At 34.7% G+C, this 18022-nt stretch overlaps 1 protein-coding gene across 2 annotated transcripts in view; it reads left to right on the top strand.

The window, feature by feature from the left end:
* The window catches only part of LOC138696848 (acidic mammalian chitinase-like), a 46070-nt gene extending 28947 nt beyond the window's left edge, over positions 1-17123 (top strand). For both annotated transcript variants that reach the window (XM_069822297.1, XM_069822296.1), the window contains 6 exons: positions 77-204; positions 1140-1266; positions 6015-6200; positions 11252-11374; positions 15318-15458; positions 16992-17123. In XM_069822297.1, the coding sequence (XP_069678398.1) occupies positions 77-204; positions 1140-1266; positions 6015-6200; positions 11252-11374; positions 15318-15446 (693 nt within the window). In that variant the 3' untranslated portion in view covers positions 15447-15458; positions 16992-17123. The remainder of the gene's footprint in view (positions 1-76; positions 205-1139; positions 1267-6014; positions 6201-11251; positions 11375-15317; positions 15459-16991) is intronic.
* Positions 17124-18022: the final 899 nt, after the last annotated feature.

Here is an 18022-nt window from a genome sequence, read left to right as displayed (position 1 = left end):
CTTATTAAACCTATTGATCGAAGTTATATCTTACTTGTACAAAATAAATATTATTTCCAAACAATACTCTTTACAGAGTGCCTTTGTAGAATTGGTGAAGCAACTTCGATCGCTATTTAATCAGCATGGATATATTCTATCAGCAGCAGTTTCAGCGGGAGTAGATACCATTGATCCGGGCTATGATGCTCCAGGACTTTCACAGTAAGTGGTACACAAATATTGAAATAATCTCTATCAAAAGTATAGAATGTAATAATTATATACCTACATGTTAATTACGAATTTTATAAATTTTAATTTATTAATTTGCAACTTAATTTACCAAATATCACTGCGAAATTTAATCACCTTTTGATTTAATATCTATATTTATTTCACAAAGACGAATGAGATAATGTAAATGGAATAACAAATTATGCTTTTAAGGTAACGTAATCGAGAAACAAATAAATAGTTTTGTAAAATTTGAAGAATAAAATTTCAGCACAGCATATTATTTTGTAAGATAAGAAAATTATAGTATTAACTAGCACTTTATTATACAGGGTGAGCCGTAAGTAATGTCATTAATGTCTTTGAGATATTTCAAACAAAAGAGGTAATTTTGCTCGTTTTGGCTTCCTTTTCGAGATAAAAAAATGTTTTAATAAGAATCATTTCACAGCGTATTTTGGGAAAGCCATTGATTTAATTATGCCCAGTCAATTTAAGAGAGCAGTGTATTGCGATAATAAATTATTAAAATAATTTTAGTTTTGTCCTTTAAGTATGCAGAAATTTGATGCAAACAAATGTAACATTTTAAAATTCCTTTTTAGAACGGAAAATTACTCTTGCTCAAATCAAATTTCTGCACATTTAAAGGAAAAAAAAAAAAAAAAACTAAAATTCTTTCAATAATTTATTATCATAATACACTGCTTCTTTAAATTCATTGAGCATAGATTATTGGAAATTAAATCAATGGTTTTCCCAAAACACGCTATGAACTATTTCATATAAAACAATTTTTATCTCCAAGAGGAAACAAAATATCTCAAAGAATAACCTCCTGAAATTAATGACATTACATATCGTTTATATATACACACATATACTATTAGGAAGAATACTGAAATGTACTATTATCTATTTAGATATTTGGATTTCATCAATGTTATGACCTACGATATGCATGGATCTTGGGAGTCAAAAACTGGAGAAAATTCACCATTATATGCTGGACCAAGTGATACATCAGATTTTGAACGAACTCTGAACGTGGTAAGTAACAATAATTTACAAAAAGATTTTTGTTAAGAATATTACATACATCACACGCACAGTTCATTCCCCAAAGTACAAATTACCTGAAATGAAGCTGCAGTTCTGATACATATCAACGCCATCATAATTTAATTTTAATCTTAAAATTTTTAAGAAATCTGTTCTAAATTACATATTCGTTCATTTCATGTGAACAGAGGACAGAGATTTGCTTATAATCTTTGAAAAATAATGGCATATTTAAGTGGTAACTGTGACTTAAAATTCAACCATTGATTCGCTGTGAAGATAGTAGAAGATAATTAACCAAGTTAGTGGAGGAAGAGACTATCTAGTATAGTGCAATATGGGCTCAAAAGTTAAAATAAAATTAATATATTAAAGTGAAGTGAGTTAAACAAAATTATAATAGGGGCGGATTTCTATGGCCTAGAAGTTAATATTGCAACATAGTATAGTTGAAGATCAGGAAACATTTTCTGTTTCTCAGATAGAATACTCATGGTCACTGGGTACTTTGTTACGGTCTGGTGAACACTGAGTCAGAAATCTATTCACTAATTCTTTGACAATAAACGTAAACAAAAGGAAGATTACAGTACCATCCACGCAGGTAATCAAATTTGTGGCGCTGTTTACACAGAACACGATTCTTTTCATTTGATATGACTCTGAATTTCAAAGTGTAAAGTAGGTGCATACCTAACATATTGTAATTAAACTACTAATGATATATACTCAGCGTCATTTTTAGCTTTTAGGTCATCAAAATCCGCTCCTTCTTCTCGTATGAATAAATTAAAACCCACAACGTTTATTGAATAGTGTAATATTATTATTAATATTTTAATATGAAATTTTCTTTTCTGGTCAACATGCAGACATCTCTAGAAATTTGAATTACTATAATCGGGACACACACAAATCTCCTATGCAGACTGATCCCATTCCAACCTCTACTTAAAAAATCAGTTGACGGGCAGTGTTGCCAACTCATAATTCCATTTACCGCTGCACAAGCTTAAAAAAACCGCTAAACTGTAGTTAAAAAAGTCCAGATTTTTCTCAACACATAATTTCCAGATTTGAAATACAAACTATATAGTTTTATGAACTGGAGAATTTCAGATTTCAAATTTAAGAAAAAATTCTAGTATTTATAATGCTCACTTCTGCCCAGAAGCTTGTTGTGAATGGCAATATTATGTTGTTGAAGAACAGAAAAACACTCGCTACCCTTTTTTGTGTGTATAATTATCAGTATAGGTAATTAAATCTAAATATTTTGCATTTAATATCACCTTACACCATTTACATCGAGCTTCCACCCAATCTTTCAACACATGTTTTTTTAACACATCTATAAACTTTTATACGTATGGAGTTTTATGCGGCATATTTCTTCAAAACTGACTGAAGTAGATCAAGAATGTATAGGACTCTTCGGAAATAATCACATTCACAGTCACACCATTCGGTTCGAAATTTGATTTCACACTGAGCTGGAGACGTGCCTGCTAACATTGAGTCTGGTTTTAAGTTTTAAGTATATCTGTGTTACATTAACTATAATGCGGAGTGATACATTAAATAATATATCATATATCATAAGTGAAAATAATAATTCTTTATGATTAAATACAACAATTCATTTAAAAAACAATTCATACAGTACATTAGATTAAGAAGTTAACGAATGCGGAATACCTTATTTGTACAACAACAATGGATGAAGCAGGAAATGGACGTAGTTGCACCAAATCGAGTTCACATAAAACGTTGATATTATATACTCGCACAATGAAAAAGTGTGTTAATACCATACTAAACTGTGGTTTATGATTAACTAACATTGTCCGAAAGTACATATAAAAAAATTATAACATCTTTACAGAAAAAAACTTTAAACTATCATCTCTCTCTGCCTGGAATCATAAGAAAAAACGCCAAATAAATAGCTAGCCGCTGACGGAAAAATTCTGTAGTTGACCTTAGTTCTAAAAACACCAGATTTGGCTACAAAACCGCTGACTTGGCAACAATGTTGACGCGTCACAAGTGATCGTACGTCGGAGTACGGACAAGTCAGTACACGCTTTCCTACGCAGACCGGTCACACTACACTCTCCAGCGCTTAGCTTCCTCGAGAGGACGCTCCACAATGCCGTCATTAAGACGATGGAACATTATTACCCGAGACCGATCTGCATAGGAACTCTCTCTATAGGTCGTTCATCATTATCATTTCACTATCACCATTTTCAACTACTCTAGATACCAGTTAATACAACGGCGTAAAATAATAGTACATCATGCAACGAGCCTATCATGGTAGTAATTAAGACGCGAGTATGTTTGTTTATGAAACGAGCGCAAGCGAGTTTCATAATTTTCATACGAGCGTCTTAATTATCATTATAGGCAAGTTTCATACGACTTTTCATGCTCGACCACATTTCTAACTTGAAATTATTCATAAGTATTCATGATATAGTTATCTAAGTGAACAGCGGAAGTGACCTTCTAAATTGTGAGATGTGCGCAGACGCGAAAGTATTGATTTTTTCCGAAACACGAATGTCATTGACCTTGATATAATCTAGAGAATAACATGAATATTAGGCTTGATATAACCTGGAAATTGATTTAGAATTGAAAAACGAGATGACAAATTGAATTTATTTGAATATTATTTACAATTAACGCTAATTATTATAGTAACAGAACATAACCTTCTGCGACAGTATTGAATTTCCAGTCTCCGTGACTTTTCGCTAATTGTCTTTCGATTGCATATCCGAGAATAATCGATACTTGCGGTTTTATAATGGTACAATGGTGATTCCTCATTGGCCGAACAACTGAAGTATAATGAATAGGTGTACTTTAATGAGGTGCATTAAAGGGCTACTACCAGGTGTATAATTACTACATCTCGGCATGGTCAAGAATAAAACATTTAAAATATTCAAATATAAGATTTTTCACCAATATGATAATGTTGCTTTTGATTTAACTTTTTTTACTCTGTTTACACTAGTAGTTTTAAAATTCGCAATGCTAGATTATGACAGTGGTAAGCACAATAAGACTCAAAAAAAAAAAAGTCTTAATAATGATTTTATACTACTCTGGATAATAGTAATATGCGTTACAAGAGCGGTATGTTGATGTTTTCATGTTCGAGGAAAAGATTGAAAAAGCGAAACGTAGTTGAGCTTTTTTAATTTCCGAGAACATGAAAACAAACATACCGTTCGTGTATCGTACATTATTTTGTGCGAAGATCGTTTATTACATACCTGAAAGAGGAATTTCTAATTAGTTGCAATAAAATCTCCATCTTGGTTTCTGTTCAATGACGGCAATTTTGGAAAAAAAAAAAATCTCTCTTCAACATTGTTGCTATAAAATGTTTTCTGTGTTTACTATATTGCAGCAGGCCGTAATATATGTCTGTCTCCCCCCCCCCAGTCTATAAATGCGAACTTAAAACAAATGGTAAGGTTATGTAATGATTTATTTTTCATTTTAATATTTCAACAATATTATTTATATAACATATTGCAGTAATAACATCGGCATCTGGAATGTTGTTGATTTTTTTACGGCTTCCTTAATGTTATTTGCATCACGAATGCAATAACTTTAGTGGAGTAATAGAGTTTACTGAATTTTTGCAAATATTTAAAAAGAATAATTAACAGTGCAATTTAGGTGAAATTGCAGTGGTAAGTTTCCAATTTATAATTATTACTATGTTGAACGTCTTTAAAAATAATATGTTAAAAGCCTAAAGCAGTAAAATGAATATGACGCTTAAGCGGTAAGAATAGGGAAATTGTTGTGTGTGGTACGTTGGGAATACTGAATGTGGTATTTCACACTTACCGTGTATTGGTTTTGTGCGGAAAGCAAGCAAATACGCACTATCTCGCACAATAGTAATATACGTTACAAGAGCGGTATGTTGACGTTTTCATGTTCTCGGAAATTAAAAAAGCTCAACTACGTTTCGCTTTTTCAATCTTTTCCTCGAACATGAAAACAAACATACCGCTCGTGTATCGTACATTATTTTGTGCGAAGATCGTTTATTACATACCTGAAAGACGAATTTCTAATTAGTTGCAATGAAATCTCCATCTTGGTTTCTGTTTAATGACGGCAACTTTAGAAAACAAAAATATCTATACTCCAGCAGGCCGTGATTTACGTCTGTCTTTTTTTTTCCCCAGTCTATAAATGCGAATTTAAAACAAACGGTAAGGTTATGTAATGATTTATTTTTCATTTTAATATTTTAACAATATTATTTATATAACATATTGCAGTAATAACATCGGCATCTGGAATCTCGTTGATTTTTTCACGGCTTCCTTAATGTTACTTGTATCAGGAATGCAATAAGTTTCGTGGAGTAGTAGACTTTAATTAATTTTTGCAAATATTTAAAAGCAATAATTAACATTGCAATTTAGGTGAAATTGCAGTGGTAAGTTTCCAATTTATAATTATTACTATGTTAAACGCATCTAAAAATAATATGTTAAAAGCCTAAAGCAGTAAAATGAATGTCGCGCTTAAGCGGTAAGAAGAGGGAAATTGTTATGTGTGTTACGTTGGGAATACTGAATGTGGTATTTCACACTTACCGCGTATTGGTTCTGTGCGGAAAACAAGCAAATACGCACGATTTCGCACAAAACAATTTTACGTAATGATGTTAATAATGTTCATTACAGGATTATGCCATGAAGTACTGGATCAAGAAGGGGGCTCCGGCATCTAAGCTGAATCTTGGTATGGGATCGTATGGTAACACATTCACCTTGCAGAGTTCTTCTAATAATGGTGTTGGTGCCCCTAGCACCGGTCCAGGAAAAGCTGGTCCATATACTCAAGGAGCAGGTGTGCTGGCGTACAATGAGGTGAGATATAAAACTTCATTTGTAAATAAGACCTTAGAACTAAATAAGTGAAAGGAACTCACAAAAATGTAAATGTAAGCAAAGACAAACTATATGACATGCTGACTTTTGCAATGGAAAAACCATGGTTCGATTATTACATAATTAGTAGTTTTAGTATATCCTTTAGTTCTTCCGTTGCGATATTATTTTACAACTAACTAGTCATCAACTTCTTAATTATACAACTTCAGCTACAGTGTCATTTTTATTTTCTTATCATACCGCCACGGTTGCTCAGATCTAGACTCGGTTCTTCGGGTATACGCCGTACAACGCTCGACAGGCACAGGTTCCATACATAGGCAGAATATCTCATGAGACAATTTTTTCCCTCATGAGGACTTGAACGAGAGTTAATTCGCTACCACTAGCTTAAGGCATGACTTTTAAACCACGTAGCTATAATGAGTGATAGAAGAAAACGTTCCATTAAGAGAAAATAATTATATAAAACATAATCTATATTTTCATTTCTAATCCAATCAACGTTTATACATCCTACGGCCAGAAACAAGTACTGAAGGGCGCCTTATTATTTAAGGATTACTGGACTCTAGTCATAAACCTATTTGCTACGCGCCAGAAGAAAAGTCTAACACATCCTAAAATGTACGTCGCACCCTTTGCTATCTACCCTGCTCAACATCTACTTGGAGGATTTGGTAAAGAACTGTTTTCAGAACTTGGGACGCGTGATAGTAGGAGGAAGGAGAATAAAGTAGCCAACTAAGATTTACAAGTGATTAAAGCGTTGATAGCAGAAGAGAAGACGATACTAAGGGATATGCTACAGGAATTTAATGACAGCTGTGAACAATATAGGCTGAAAATTAATGCAAACAAGACGAAGGCCATGGTCAAAGGAAGAAAAGTAAAGAAGGTAAACTTGCGAATTCTAAATGAGGCAGTAGAATTAAGTGGACAGCTTCAAATACTTGGGTTATACTATAAAAATGTTATGTTTTATTTAACGACGCTCGCAACTGCAGAGGTTATATCAGCGTCGCCGGATGTGCCGGAATTTTGTCCCGCAGGAGTTCTTTTACATGCCAGTAAATCTACTGACATGAGCCTGTCGCATTTAAGCACACTTAAATGCCATCGACCTGGCCCGGGATCGAACCCGCAACCTTGGGCATAGAAGGCCAGGGTTATACTATACAGACCGATTATTTAGTCCTGACAGTTCAGCGACGCGAAAGAGGGGAAGTAATAGGAGTAGTGGGGAGAGTTCCGGAGTAGATATAAGGGCGAGAGATCGGTAAAGGAATGCAGTACAGCTTAATTGTACTAGAAACATACCGCTACACCGCACGCGTGACATACGATCGCTTTGACTGCAGGCAACAGACTAACTTGAACATCCCTTGGCGTAACTTAATGGACTCGCCTGACCCAGGCGCACATTGCCGGCGACTGTCAGGACTAAATAATCGTACTGTAAATAGTATCACGAGCTGCTGCCAGGAAGTCAAAAGGAGGATAGCAATGGAAAAGGAAGCTTGTAATAGAAAAAGTAGCATCTTCTGCGAATCACTGGAAAGAGAACTCAGAAAGATACTAGTGAAGTGCTTTGTGTGGAATGTATATACGGCAGAAACATTGACATTACGATGAAGTGAAGAGAAACGACTAGGCCTATAGAAGCATTTGAAATGCGGATATGGGGAAGAATGGAGCATGTGAAATGGACAGACAGAATGATATTTAAACTGATCAGGAAGAGAAAAATAAATTGGCAGGTCACTGGCTAAGAAGATATTATTGTCTACTGAAGCATGCACTCTGTAAGGAATGGTGAAGGGGAGAAAAGTTCGGGGCAGAAGAAGGTATCAGATGACGGACAACATTAAGATGTAGGCCTATGGATCGTATGAGGAGACAAAGAGGAAGGCGGTTCTATGTTCAATTGCTTGTATTTTGATCTACTGAGATATTGTTGTCATGACTCTTATATTAATTAAAGAATAAAAAAATCTTTATATACGTGACAATGACCATTATTTGATCGCAATAATTATAGTGCTTGGAGTACTCACTTGCTGATACAATAACAAATCTATTTTTCATTTTGCCAACAGATAAAATATAATCTTGTTCGGTGATCGACGCTTCCATTCTTACACGTGCGCCGTGACATACCATTTTGTTACTGAAAATAGACACGTTAAACATCTGCCCTTCGAAAGCTGCCGTCCTTGGCCACGATCTACTGTGACCTATTGGTTAAAACGGCCTAGGATGTAATATTAATTTACATACTTAACCGTACAATGTAGAGTAGTGGCAAAAAAACCGGACCGACCCTTGTAGCTGGTTTCAGAGTCACAGATTCAAATTTCGCTAGTCACAAAACACATCTATCTTGTATAATTAATTGTAACAATGAAATTTATTGCATTTGTTCGATTCTTACCATATTTTGTTTCCTTCAGTGCCTCAAACTTACCGACGAAAAAACTTCGAGAGTTTTATTTTCATCTGGCATCAATATTACATTTCTACCTCTCTTCGGCAAAGATAACTGCGTATTTTTACATTAAATAGCAGTACATACCTCTAGCTTCACTATCCATATTGAAATTACCACAGTTTGACACAATGCACAACACAGGATTCTTTTGTATCAGCTACAAGGATCGGTCCGGCAAAAAAAAAAAAAAAACCGGACCGACCCTTGTAGCTGATTTCAGAGTCTTGTTCACAGTGACAGCACGATAGACTGGTAACTAAGACTTTCGTGGTTCGAATCCTGGCTGGAAAGGAAACTTTTTTTTTTTGTTCCTTATTCAAATCTATTCCCAATACTTTTCGATTGCAGCGACATTTTACTACTTAATTAACTTAATATTCCCAGAACATGAATTTTACCAGCTTATTTTCTAATGGCTTTCGAAATGGGCTACGTCTTCAGTCGAAACTACAACAATTTCAATAGATTACTCGCTATCTTGTGAATGCGGGCGTGGCATGCGCAGTGGCTCATTTCGGGGACTGATTATTCCGTCGGTCCGGGTTTTTTTGCCACTACTGTACAAATGAAATCAGATGACTTCCCGTCAATTTTTCCGAATTCAAATTTCCTAATCCAAAATTCCGAATGGACTTTTTTCCGATTGATCGTTATCCCAAATCCATGTTTCTGGAGACAAGTTTCGAAAACAACAATTTCCAAAAATATTTTTCCGACTACATTTTTTTAAATGCACATTTCTGAAAATAGACTACGTATGTAGCAAGAATGAATTAAAACTTCTACGTAGAGTTATTAATGGAACAGCAACAATGAAACGTTTCCATAGTATCGTATTTTACCACGAAGGAGAGGAGACAGCTACATCGTTTATGTAAAAGAATTCATTTTATTCATCACGCACAGTTTGTCCGATGCGGCTATATCAAGGTAAAGAAATCAAATAAATTTCATTAGGACACGAGATTCAGTATATGCTTTTGAACTTTTTAATGTTAAACGGTTTAATGGAAAAATTAACTTTACAGAATTTAACTTGTGCATGAAGGCTGACATTTCTGAGATGGATTCTTCTTCGTGATTTTAGTACACAGTTAAAAAAAATGTTCACAAATGTAGGTAGACCCGAACATAGCTTCGAAAATGACCTGAAAAGTGGGAATTCTGAGTTGTCAATATTTTTTTAAGCATTTAAACCAACACGATCCTTATATTTTCTCTTTACAAAGATGTTATTTTGGATTTCAGCAACTGCAAATTGCAAATCTGGTCTTCTTTAACTTACTTTCACTATGACTACAGTAAAAGAATTTGCAAACTGCATGAAATTATTTTCCATTTCATTGAAGTTAGCAAATCGTCTCTTTCTAATTTATGTAACTAAAATTTCAACATGTCGCAGTATTTACTTATTCTTAATTCAGAAAACTTTGAAAATGACTTCAGATATGGAAAATGACGAAACTGATTTCCTGTCACTTGGCACGGACCCCATGATATTAATATCCTTCAATAAAGAAGTATAAGTTATATAGTATTTGTGGACCTAGAAAAGGTGTTTGACAGAGTCGATTGGAATAAACTGATGGGGATCCTAAAGAAAATTGGCGTGGATTGGAAAGAGAGGAGGCTGTTCAGTAACCTTTATATGAAACAACGAGTCAAAGTCAGGATAGGGACAGAAATGTTAGAAGAAAGCGAAATAGGAAGAAGAGTACGACAAGGATGCCCTTTATCACCAACCCTGTTCAACATCTACTTGGAGGATTTAGTGAAGAACTGTTTTCATAACATGAGAGGAGTGATAGTAGGAGGAAGAACAATAAAGTGTATAAGATTTGTTGATGATATGGCGCTGTTAGCAGAAGAGGAGATGATATTAAGGGATATGCTACTGGTCGTAATTTCATATGAAAATTTCTGCTGCTGTGAAGACAAAAGGAGTTCCACAGCAGATTTAATGTGAAAACATTATCAACTATAAAAATATGTTATGAATTAGAGTTCAAATAGACTTAGTGTTATACAAATTAATTTAAATATATTAATTTGTATGCATACAAATTTCCATGTTGAATCTTTCGTACACTACTTTTAACACTTGAATATAAATAATTAATTAAATGGCGATCTTACTCGTGTTAATTATGTAAGCATGTGCGGCTTACAGCTGCTTCTTCACACCATCCTCAGAGCCTACTAGATCTCGGCGTCATCTCGAACTTCGCTGCCTGTTGTGTGGGTGCGTTTGATTGTTGAAAAGTCAGAACACACACTATTTGACACCACATTTCAACACTTTTCAACAATCGAACGCACCCACACAACAGGCAGCGAAGTTCGAGATGACGCCGAGATCTAGTAGGCTCTGAGGATGGTGTGAAGAAGCACCGAAACAGCTGTAAGCCGCACATTCTTACACAATTAACACCAGTAAGATCGCCATTTAATCAATTATTTACATACAATTTTGTTCAAGACTGCCACTAATTTTAGTGCCTTTATGAAAATAGTAATTTATAATTTTTATGTGCAGATTTGTGAGCAACACAATGCTGGACAGTGGACTCAATATTGGAATGCTGACCAGAAGTGTATATATGCTTCAAACGGAAATCAATGGGTTGGATTTGACAATATTGCTGCTGTGAAAATTAAGGTAACTAGACCCTATTTATTCATTTTAAAACTTACATTGGACGGATATTGTTCAGATTCGATATTTACAAGTCAATTCACTCCGAACTGATGCACATGAGATATGAGTATAGCCCAGTTGCAAAGACGATCTAGTCCATTTTTTTTTTCGAAAATGGGGTTAAGAGTTACAGTAGAACCTCTATTATCCGTGGTAATGAAGGGGGTTGACTGAACGGTTAATCGGAAAATCGGATAACCCGTACCGTAAAATATTTCGTAATTTTCTCCGTGGTGTTGTGTTTATGGCGCTAGGTAGTGGATCAGTTGACTAATTTTAGTCTGGTTGTCAACAACGGGTTTTTAAGGAGCAAGAAAATTCCTTGTAATGGCTGTCTACAGAAAAATAGGAATAATGGAGGTCTCATTTGTACATTTACATACTTTATCCTTTTTTTTATTAAATAGCGCAGTTATAACTCCAATATCGTATTCTGATGCGAGATAAGCCATAGTTTCTCTTTCCCAAACAATTAAATTATTTGCACTTTTTTCGATACGTTTTCTCCTGACACCAGTGGCTACAGGGACATCATTTTATTTTTACTTCAATTTTTATTGTACCTGAGTTTTGGAATGTACTTCACTCTCACCCCTTCTACTAGTAAACTTCCAACCGTTCACGACACAAAACCGAGGGCGCGTAAGCAGTACTGAGTTATTGAGTATAGTACGTTTCAGAAATATGTTCGCGTTTTCCAGTGACGAAAGAGCTTTCAATATTGAATCATATTTTCGTACGGGTACTGTCGTCCGTTTCCCTATGTCGCATCCCGGTTTCCCCCACCTGCTTCTGTTCGCCCCTTTGTAAAGTCTAGTAGCTGGGCTATCTTAGCTCTTTTCTGAAAACATTAATTTCTGTTAGGAATTGGATGTCTACGTAATATCATTCAAGTGTTTAAAATAACTTAAATAAAAGGACTTCCTTAAGTAATTAACTGTCACGTGATTTTCTCCCCCCCTTTCTACAACCCTGCGACAAAACCACTTGAACGGACAGTAGATAGCATTTCTGAGTGATTTTATCTTTTCGGATCGGGCAGAAGTGAAGATTGAATTTACAGTACGTAAGGTACTCTTTTATAGAGTAGGTACAGAATTATTTCAACATGAGTTACTCGTACGAAGGACGAAACTGGTAATTGGAATTAGGTACAATAGTCTATAGTGCGATAATATGCACAAAAGAACTGAAGCCTGTATCGAAATGAACGGCCACCATTTTCTAAAATGTGTTTAAATATCCATATTATAATTATTTTTCAATTTAACTTCATTCTCTATATAGTATGCTAATGTGCTGTAACAGTACAATATACACTGCATAATTAATACTTCCGAATGGATAGCTCAATTCGTGTGTAAAACACTAAGTGTTAAAACAGTACTGTATTTTGATTAAACAAAAACCTAATGAAAATTATCAAACTCAAAATTGCGATATTTCCTAGTTTACATAAATGGATGAACCACTTTTCTTCCCTCCTATACCTATTAAAGTGGTTTGTATTTTACGCCAGTACCATCGAACTCCGTCGTGGAAAGGGTAGCAAGCGGTGTTTCCTGTTTCAATCGTTAATAGAAAGGTATAGCCAGGTTAATATTAAAAATGTTAGTAAAAATAAAATGATGTCCCTGTAGAAGTTATACAGTAGGTCCACTGCTGTGGAGTAACGGTTACCAACATGACCTGAAACGAGCTGGCCCAGGTTCAAATTCTGGTTGAAGTTTATTCAGGGATTTTCTCTAACCCATTAAGAGCAAATGCTGGGTAACTCTGGACTCATTTCGCTGGCATTGCCACCATCTCATTTTGACGCTAATAACCTTAGAAGTTCATAAAACATCGTAAAATAAACAATTGAAAGAAAATAAAAGTTATACAGTACGGCAATTCAAACAGTAGACCATACTGTGTAGCGATAAAGGATTGTAATAATGCTCTCTTGAAAAAATACGTACCAATACAGACCTAGACGTTATTAACTCGATTGAGTCTCTGTAGATCACCTCTTAACTCTCCACTCCACCTTCCTCGGCTGAGATAGTTATGTTTTGGTATGGTACGTGCGGAGAGGAAGTCAGTGACGGATTGTATCAGACTTTTACGAACTTACGGCTCTCGCTGGTCGCCTAAAATCCACCACTGATGCACAGAAACTTACTCTGCGTTTGTTTATAAGGCGGTGTAAGCGAAAGGGACATGGGTGGGGGTGTGTTTGTTCCTTTAATTTTCCGTCTTATGCCAGGGCTGTATTAATATAATGTACAAAGCAGTATTTCACGTAAATTATTTCTGAAATAATAGCGAAACAAAAACAGTCGGATAATCCGCCAATCGGTTAATAGGGTGACGGATAATCGGGATTCTACTGTACTCTTATGGAAATTTATACGTGGAATCCGAATTTTGTAATATTTTCTGTCAAAAGCGTTCAGAAATGCATTAAATTACATTTTAAAAAACAAGCCTTCGTTACAAAGACGGCCACCTCCTAAGCATATGTATGACAATATCCGCCAACTCCACGCAAAACCATTCAGATACAGCATCCCACCCGATAGAGTATCGGTTCTTCCCCAAGGGTAAAACGTAGTCAGAGCTTTGTGTCGACCACATCACCTCATTCTAGTGCCGAGGTCATGAAAGCATGGAGCTCTATCTCCATGCCCCCTCGCACCTTCATGGCGTTTAAATGGAAAATTTTTACCTTTTTAACATTAATAATTAGACAGTGGATGCGGGATGACTTAAGGAAAAGTGAAGTTGTTTCGTATCAGAGTATATGGCACGTGCCGCGTCGTCCGTCTTTTGTGTACCTGGCGAGTACAGCAACGTACAAAACGAAGTTCACAGCAACATTGCAAAGCAATGTGTGCAGTGTGTTATCCTGCTCAAGTATTTAGTACGCGTTGAATATGTTGTGCTGATCCATTCATAATAGCAAAACGTTAAATTCGCTCAGAGATAAGAAATGCAATTATGAAGTATGAGAGTGACATTTTATGTATTAACGAAGACAATATCGTGTGTAATGTATGTAAAATTGAAATAAAAACCAGAACAACTCAGGCTATAGAGAAACATTGCAACAGTACATCGCACAGGAAATGCGTTGAAGTGAAATCTGAAGAATCATCTACATCATCATCATCATCATCATCATCATCATCATCATCATCATCATCATCATCATTTAGTTGTGTGGGTCTAACGACACGTGCAACATGATGCTCAGTACAAATATCCCTCTAAAGAAATTGAGTGATCCCCATTTTAGAGGTTTTCTTCAGAAATTCTCTCGATACAAAAACTGTTTAAGCGATAGGCGAAGACGATTCAGCTTCGACAACTTACGAGAATGTATTGTCGTTTACTGCAACGCTGGTAATTGCGTCAATGATGACGAGGACTGAACCTTGCAAGGCATTTAGTATTTAGTATTTATTTATTTAACCTGGTAGAGATAAGGCTATCAGGCCTTCTCTGCCCCTCTACCAGGGGTATGTACTACAGTACGTTATTTTTCTTTTCCTTCTGACTGTACGGAGATACAGTAGCATGTTGACGTCGTCTGTTTACGTTTAAAACCTGTTCAGCCAATGGTCTGAATGAAAAAAAATGTAACATATGGTAAATGTGCACTTACATTCAACGATAAGTCATCCCGCATCCACTGTCTATTAATAATGTTTAATGAAGTACAGACCTAGAAACAAAATTTGGGCCACCTGAACTGGAACTTGAAAGATTCAGGTGACCCAAATTTTGTTTCTGGTTCCGTACATAGATAGTTTGAGAAGATTTTAATTAAATGAAAAGTCCTATGTCATAGATTTGACTTATTTCCTTTGACTATAGAGCATAGCACATATTATATTGTATACTATTTAACAATTTTCAGGCCCAGTACATCAAAAACAACGGTTTGGGTGGAGCTATGATTTGGAGTATTGATATGGATGACTTCCGTAACACATGCGGAGATGGCAAATATCCTCTCTTGAACACTATCAAAACTTATATCGCTTAATTATAAAATAAGGTAGGTCTAAATAATTACGCCTTTATTTCAATATAAATTTTATTATTTACTTAGTGTCTAAAATTGAAAGACTCTCTGTAAAAAGGGGATGGCTCCACTTTTTGGTGAAATTAACGTTTTGCTTGTACTGTATCATACGTTAAAAAATAAGCCCGATCCTTTAGTGCAAGAACGGTATGATTCCCGAGCATTTGGTAGTAAGTTATGGTGGAACTGCACTGAGCTCCCAATCTTTTCGTTGCAAAAAGGAGATAACTCCTGGAGCTTTAAATAAGGTGAAACGTAAACAGTGACATTAGTTTCAAGGGGTTATTCTTTGAGACTTCAAACAAAATAGTTCAATAAAAGTTTAATCCTTTTTACTTCCTTTTCGAGATAAAAATGGTTTCATATGAAATATTTCATAGCCTATTCTGAGAAAGTCATTGATTTAATTCCCAAACTGTTCAGTCAACTTAAAAGAACAGTGTATTATGATAATAAATGATTGAAAGAATTTTAGTTTTATCCCTTAAATGTACACATATTTAAGCCGAACAAATGCAACTTTTCGTTCTGAAAACGAATTTTACAGTGTTACATTTGTTAGCACCAAATTTCTTCAGACTCAAAGGACAAAACTAAAATTCTTTCAAACAGTTATTATCATAATACACTACTCTTAAATTCACTGAGCATACTGGGAATTGAATTAATAGCTTTCCCAAAACACGCCATGAAAGGTTTCATGTAAAATAATTTTTATTTCGAAAAGGAAGCAAAAACGAGCAAAATTGTATTTTACTTTTTTGTTTGAAATATCTCAAAGAGTAACCCCCTTTAAAATTAACGATATTATCTTGTGTAGTAGTTTATGAATGATATTCACACAATATTATTATGTGTTTTCACAGTATGTTCAGTGCAAAATGTGGCTAATTATGAGCTCATCAAATTTTATTGCAAAATGGGAGTAGCTCAATTGTTTGTTTATATCTCCCCCCCTAAATTGCTGATTATAATTAATGATTGAGTGATAAAATGAAGCTCCTAGGTATCTAGGAAAAAGGAAAAATGGTCAGTTAAAATTTGAATTATTTTAGAATGTTTTTGTTGTTTTCACAAGTGGAGTGTAAGAGTGGAGCTACTTTTTTTTTTTTCAGAGAGCCCTTCAATTCTTCTAATGGTTATAAGTAGAGACCGGCACAATATGAAGAAAATGTTGCCAACATATGATAGACTATTCATTTCGGGATAATATGAAATAAATATAGAGGTCATTGTTCTATTCACTCCTACCATCTTCTCCGATTATTCGTTCCACTTCACTTTCGTCTTCTTAAGTTTGGTGACTTAAATTCTTGAGAGTATTCAATTCTGATCTGATAATCAGTTAACAGTGTGCTTCTTTATCTACTGGGAATTCAAGAAATTACATGTGAACTTGGTTTGTCATTGTTTCCGTTTCTTTATTTTAAAATCAGGTAGACGAATGATTTAATTATATTTTGCACGTATTTTTTTATTGTTACAAGACGTTCTTTTCTTTTCCAGGTCAGAAAAAACTGCAGAACTGAAAGGCCCTAATGATGCAAATGATCAGAGATAATTTATAACTTAAAAAATAAATATTGTAATAAATTATAATTAACTGAATAATATCTGATTAAAGTAATGCATAACTGTGTAATAATTATTACTTTAGTATTTAACCTGAAGCTGGCATAGTACGTAATTACAGTTGGTTAATAAGTCTGTTCTTTTCCTGCCTCGTTGAGTGACTCAGTAAATACATAAATAATTTTTATGCTCGACGATGCCGAAATGTAGTAATTATACACCTGGTAGCAGTCCTTTAATGCATGTCATTAAAGTACACCTATTCATTAAAGTTCAGGTTTTCGATTATTCTTGGATATGCAATCGAAAGACAACTAGCAAAACGTCACGCAGGCTGGAAATCCAATACTGTCGCAGAAGGTTATGTTCTGTTACTATAATAATTAGCGTTAATTGTAAATAATATTCAAATAAATTCAATTTGTTATCTCGATTTTCAATGTCGAATTCAATTTCAAGGTTATATCAAGTTTAACGTTTATCTTACTCTCGAATTTATATCAAGGTCGTCGACATTCGTTGCCCGGAAAAAATCAATACTTTCGCGTCTGCCCACATCTCACAATTTACCAGATTGCACAAGGTCAGTTCGCTCCCCAGTCACATAAGAATTACATGAATACTTATGAATAATTTCAAGTTAGAAATATGGTCGAGCATAAAAAGTCGTATGAAACTTGCTTGCGCTCGTTTCATAAACATCCTCGCGTCTTAATTATTATCATTATAGGCTCGTTGCATAATGTACTATTTTTTTTGTAATTTATATAATTTATAATTTTTTTTATTATTTTATATTAGAATAATGCACGTTGAGCAAACTTTTTACAACAATTATGTTGCGGTAGCATATAGTCGATTAAAATCTGACCCTTTTACTACGAAAGGCTGAAGACCAGTACTTCAACTCCTTGATCCCTATTAATATTTTAACCATATCCCTATTTATTCCTAAAAAATTATAA

The sequence above is a fragment of the Periplaneta americana genome, chromosome 3, assembly GCF_040183065.1.
Source record: "Periplaneta americana isolate PAMFEO1 chromosome 3, P.americana_PAMFEO1_priV1, whole genome shotgun sequence".
NCBI lineage: Eukaryota > Metazoa > Arthropoda > Insecta > Blattodea > Blattidae > Periplaneta > Periplaneta americana.
This window is presented reverse-complemented; position numbering and strand designations above follow the sequence as displayed.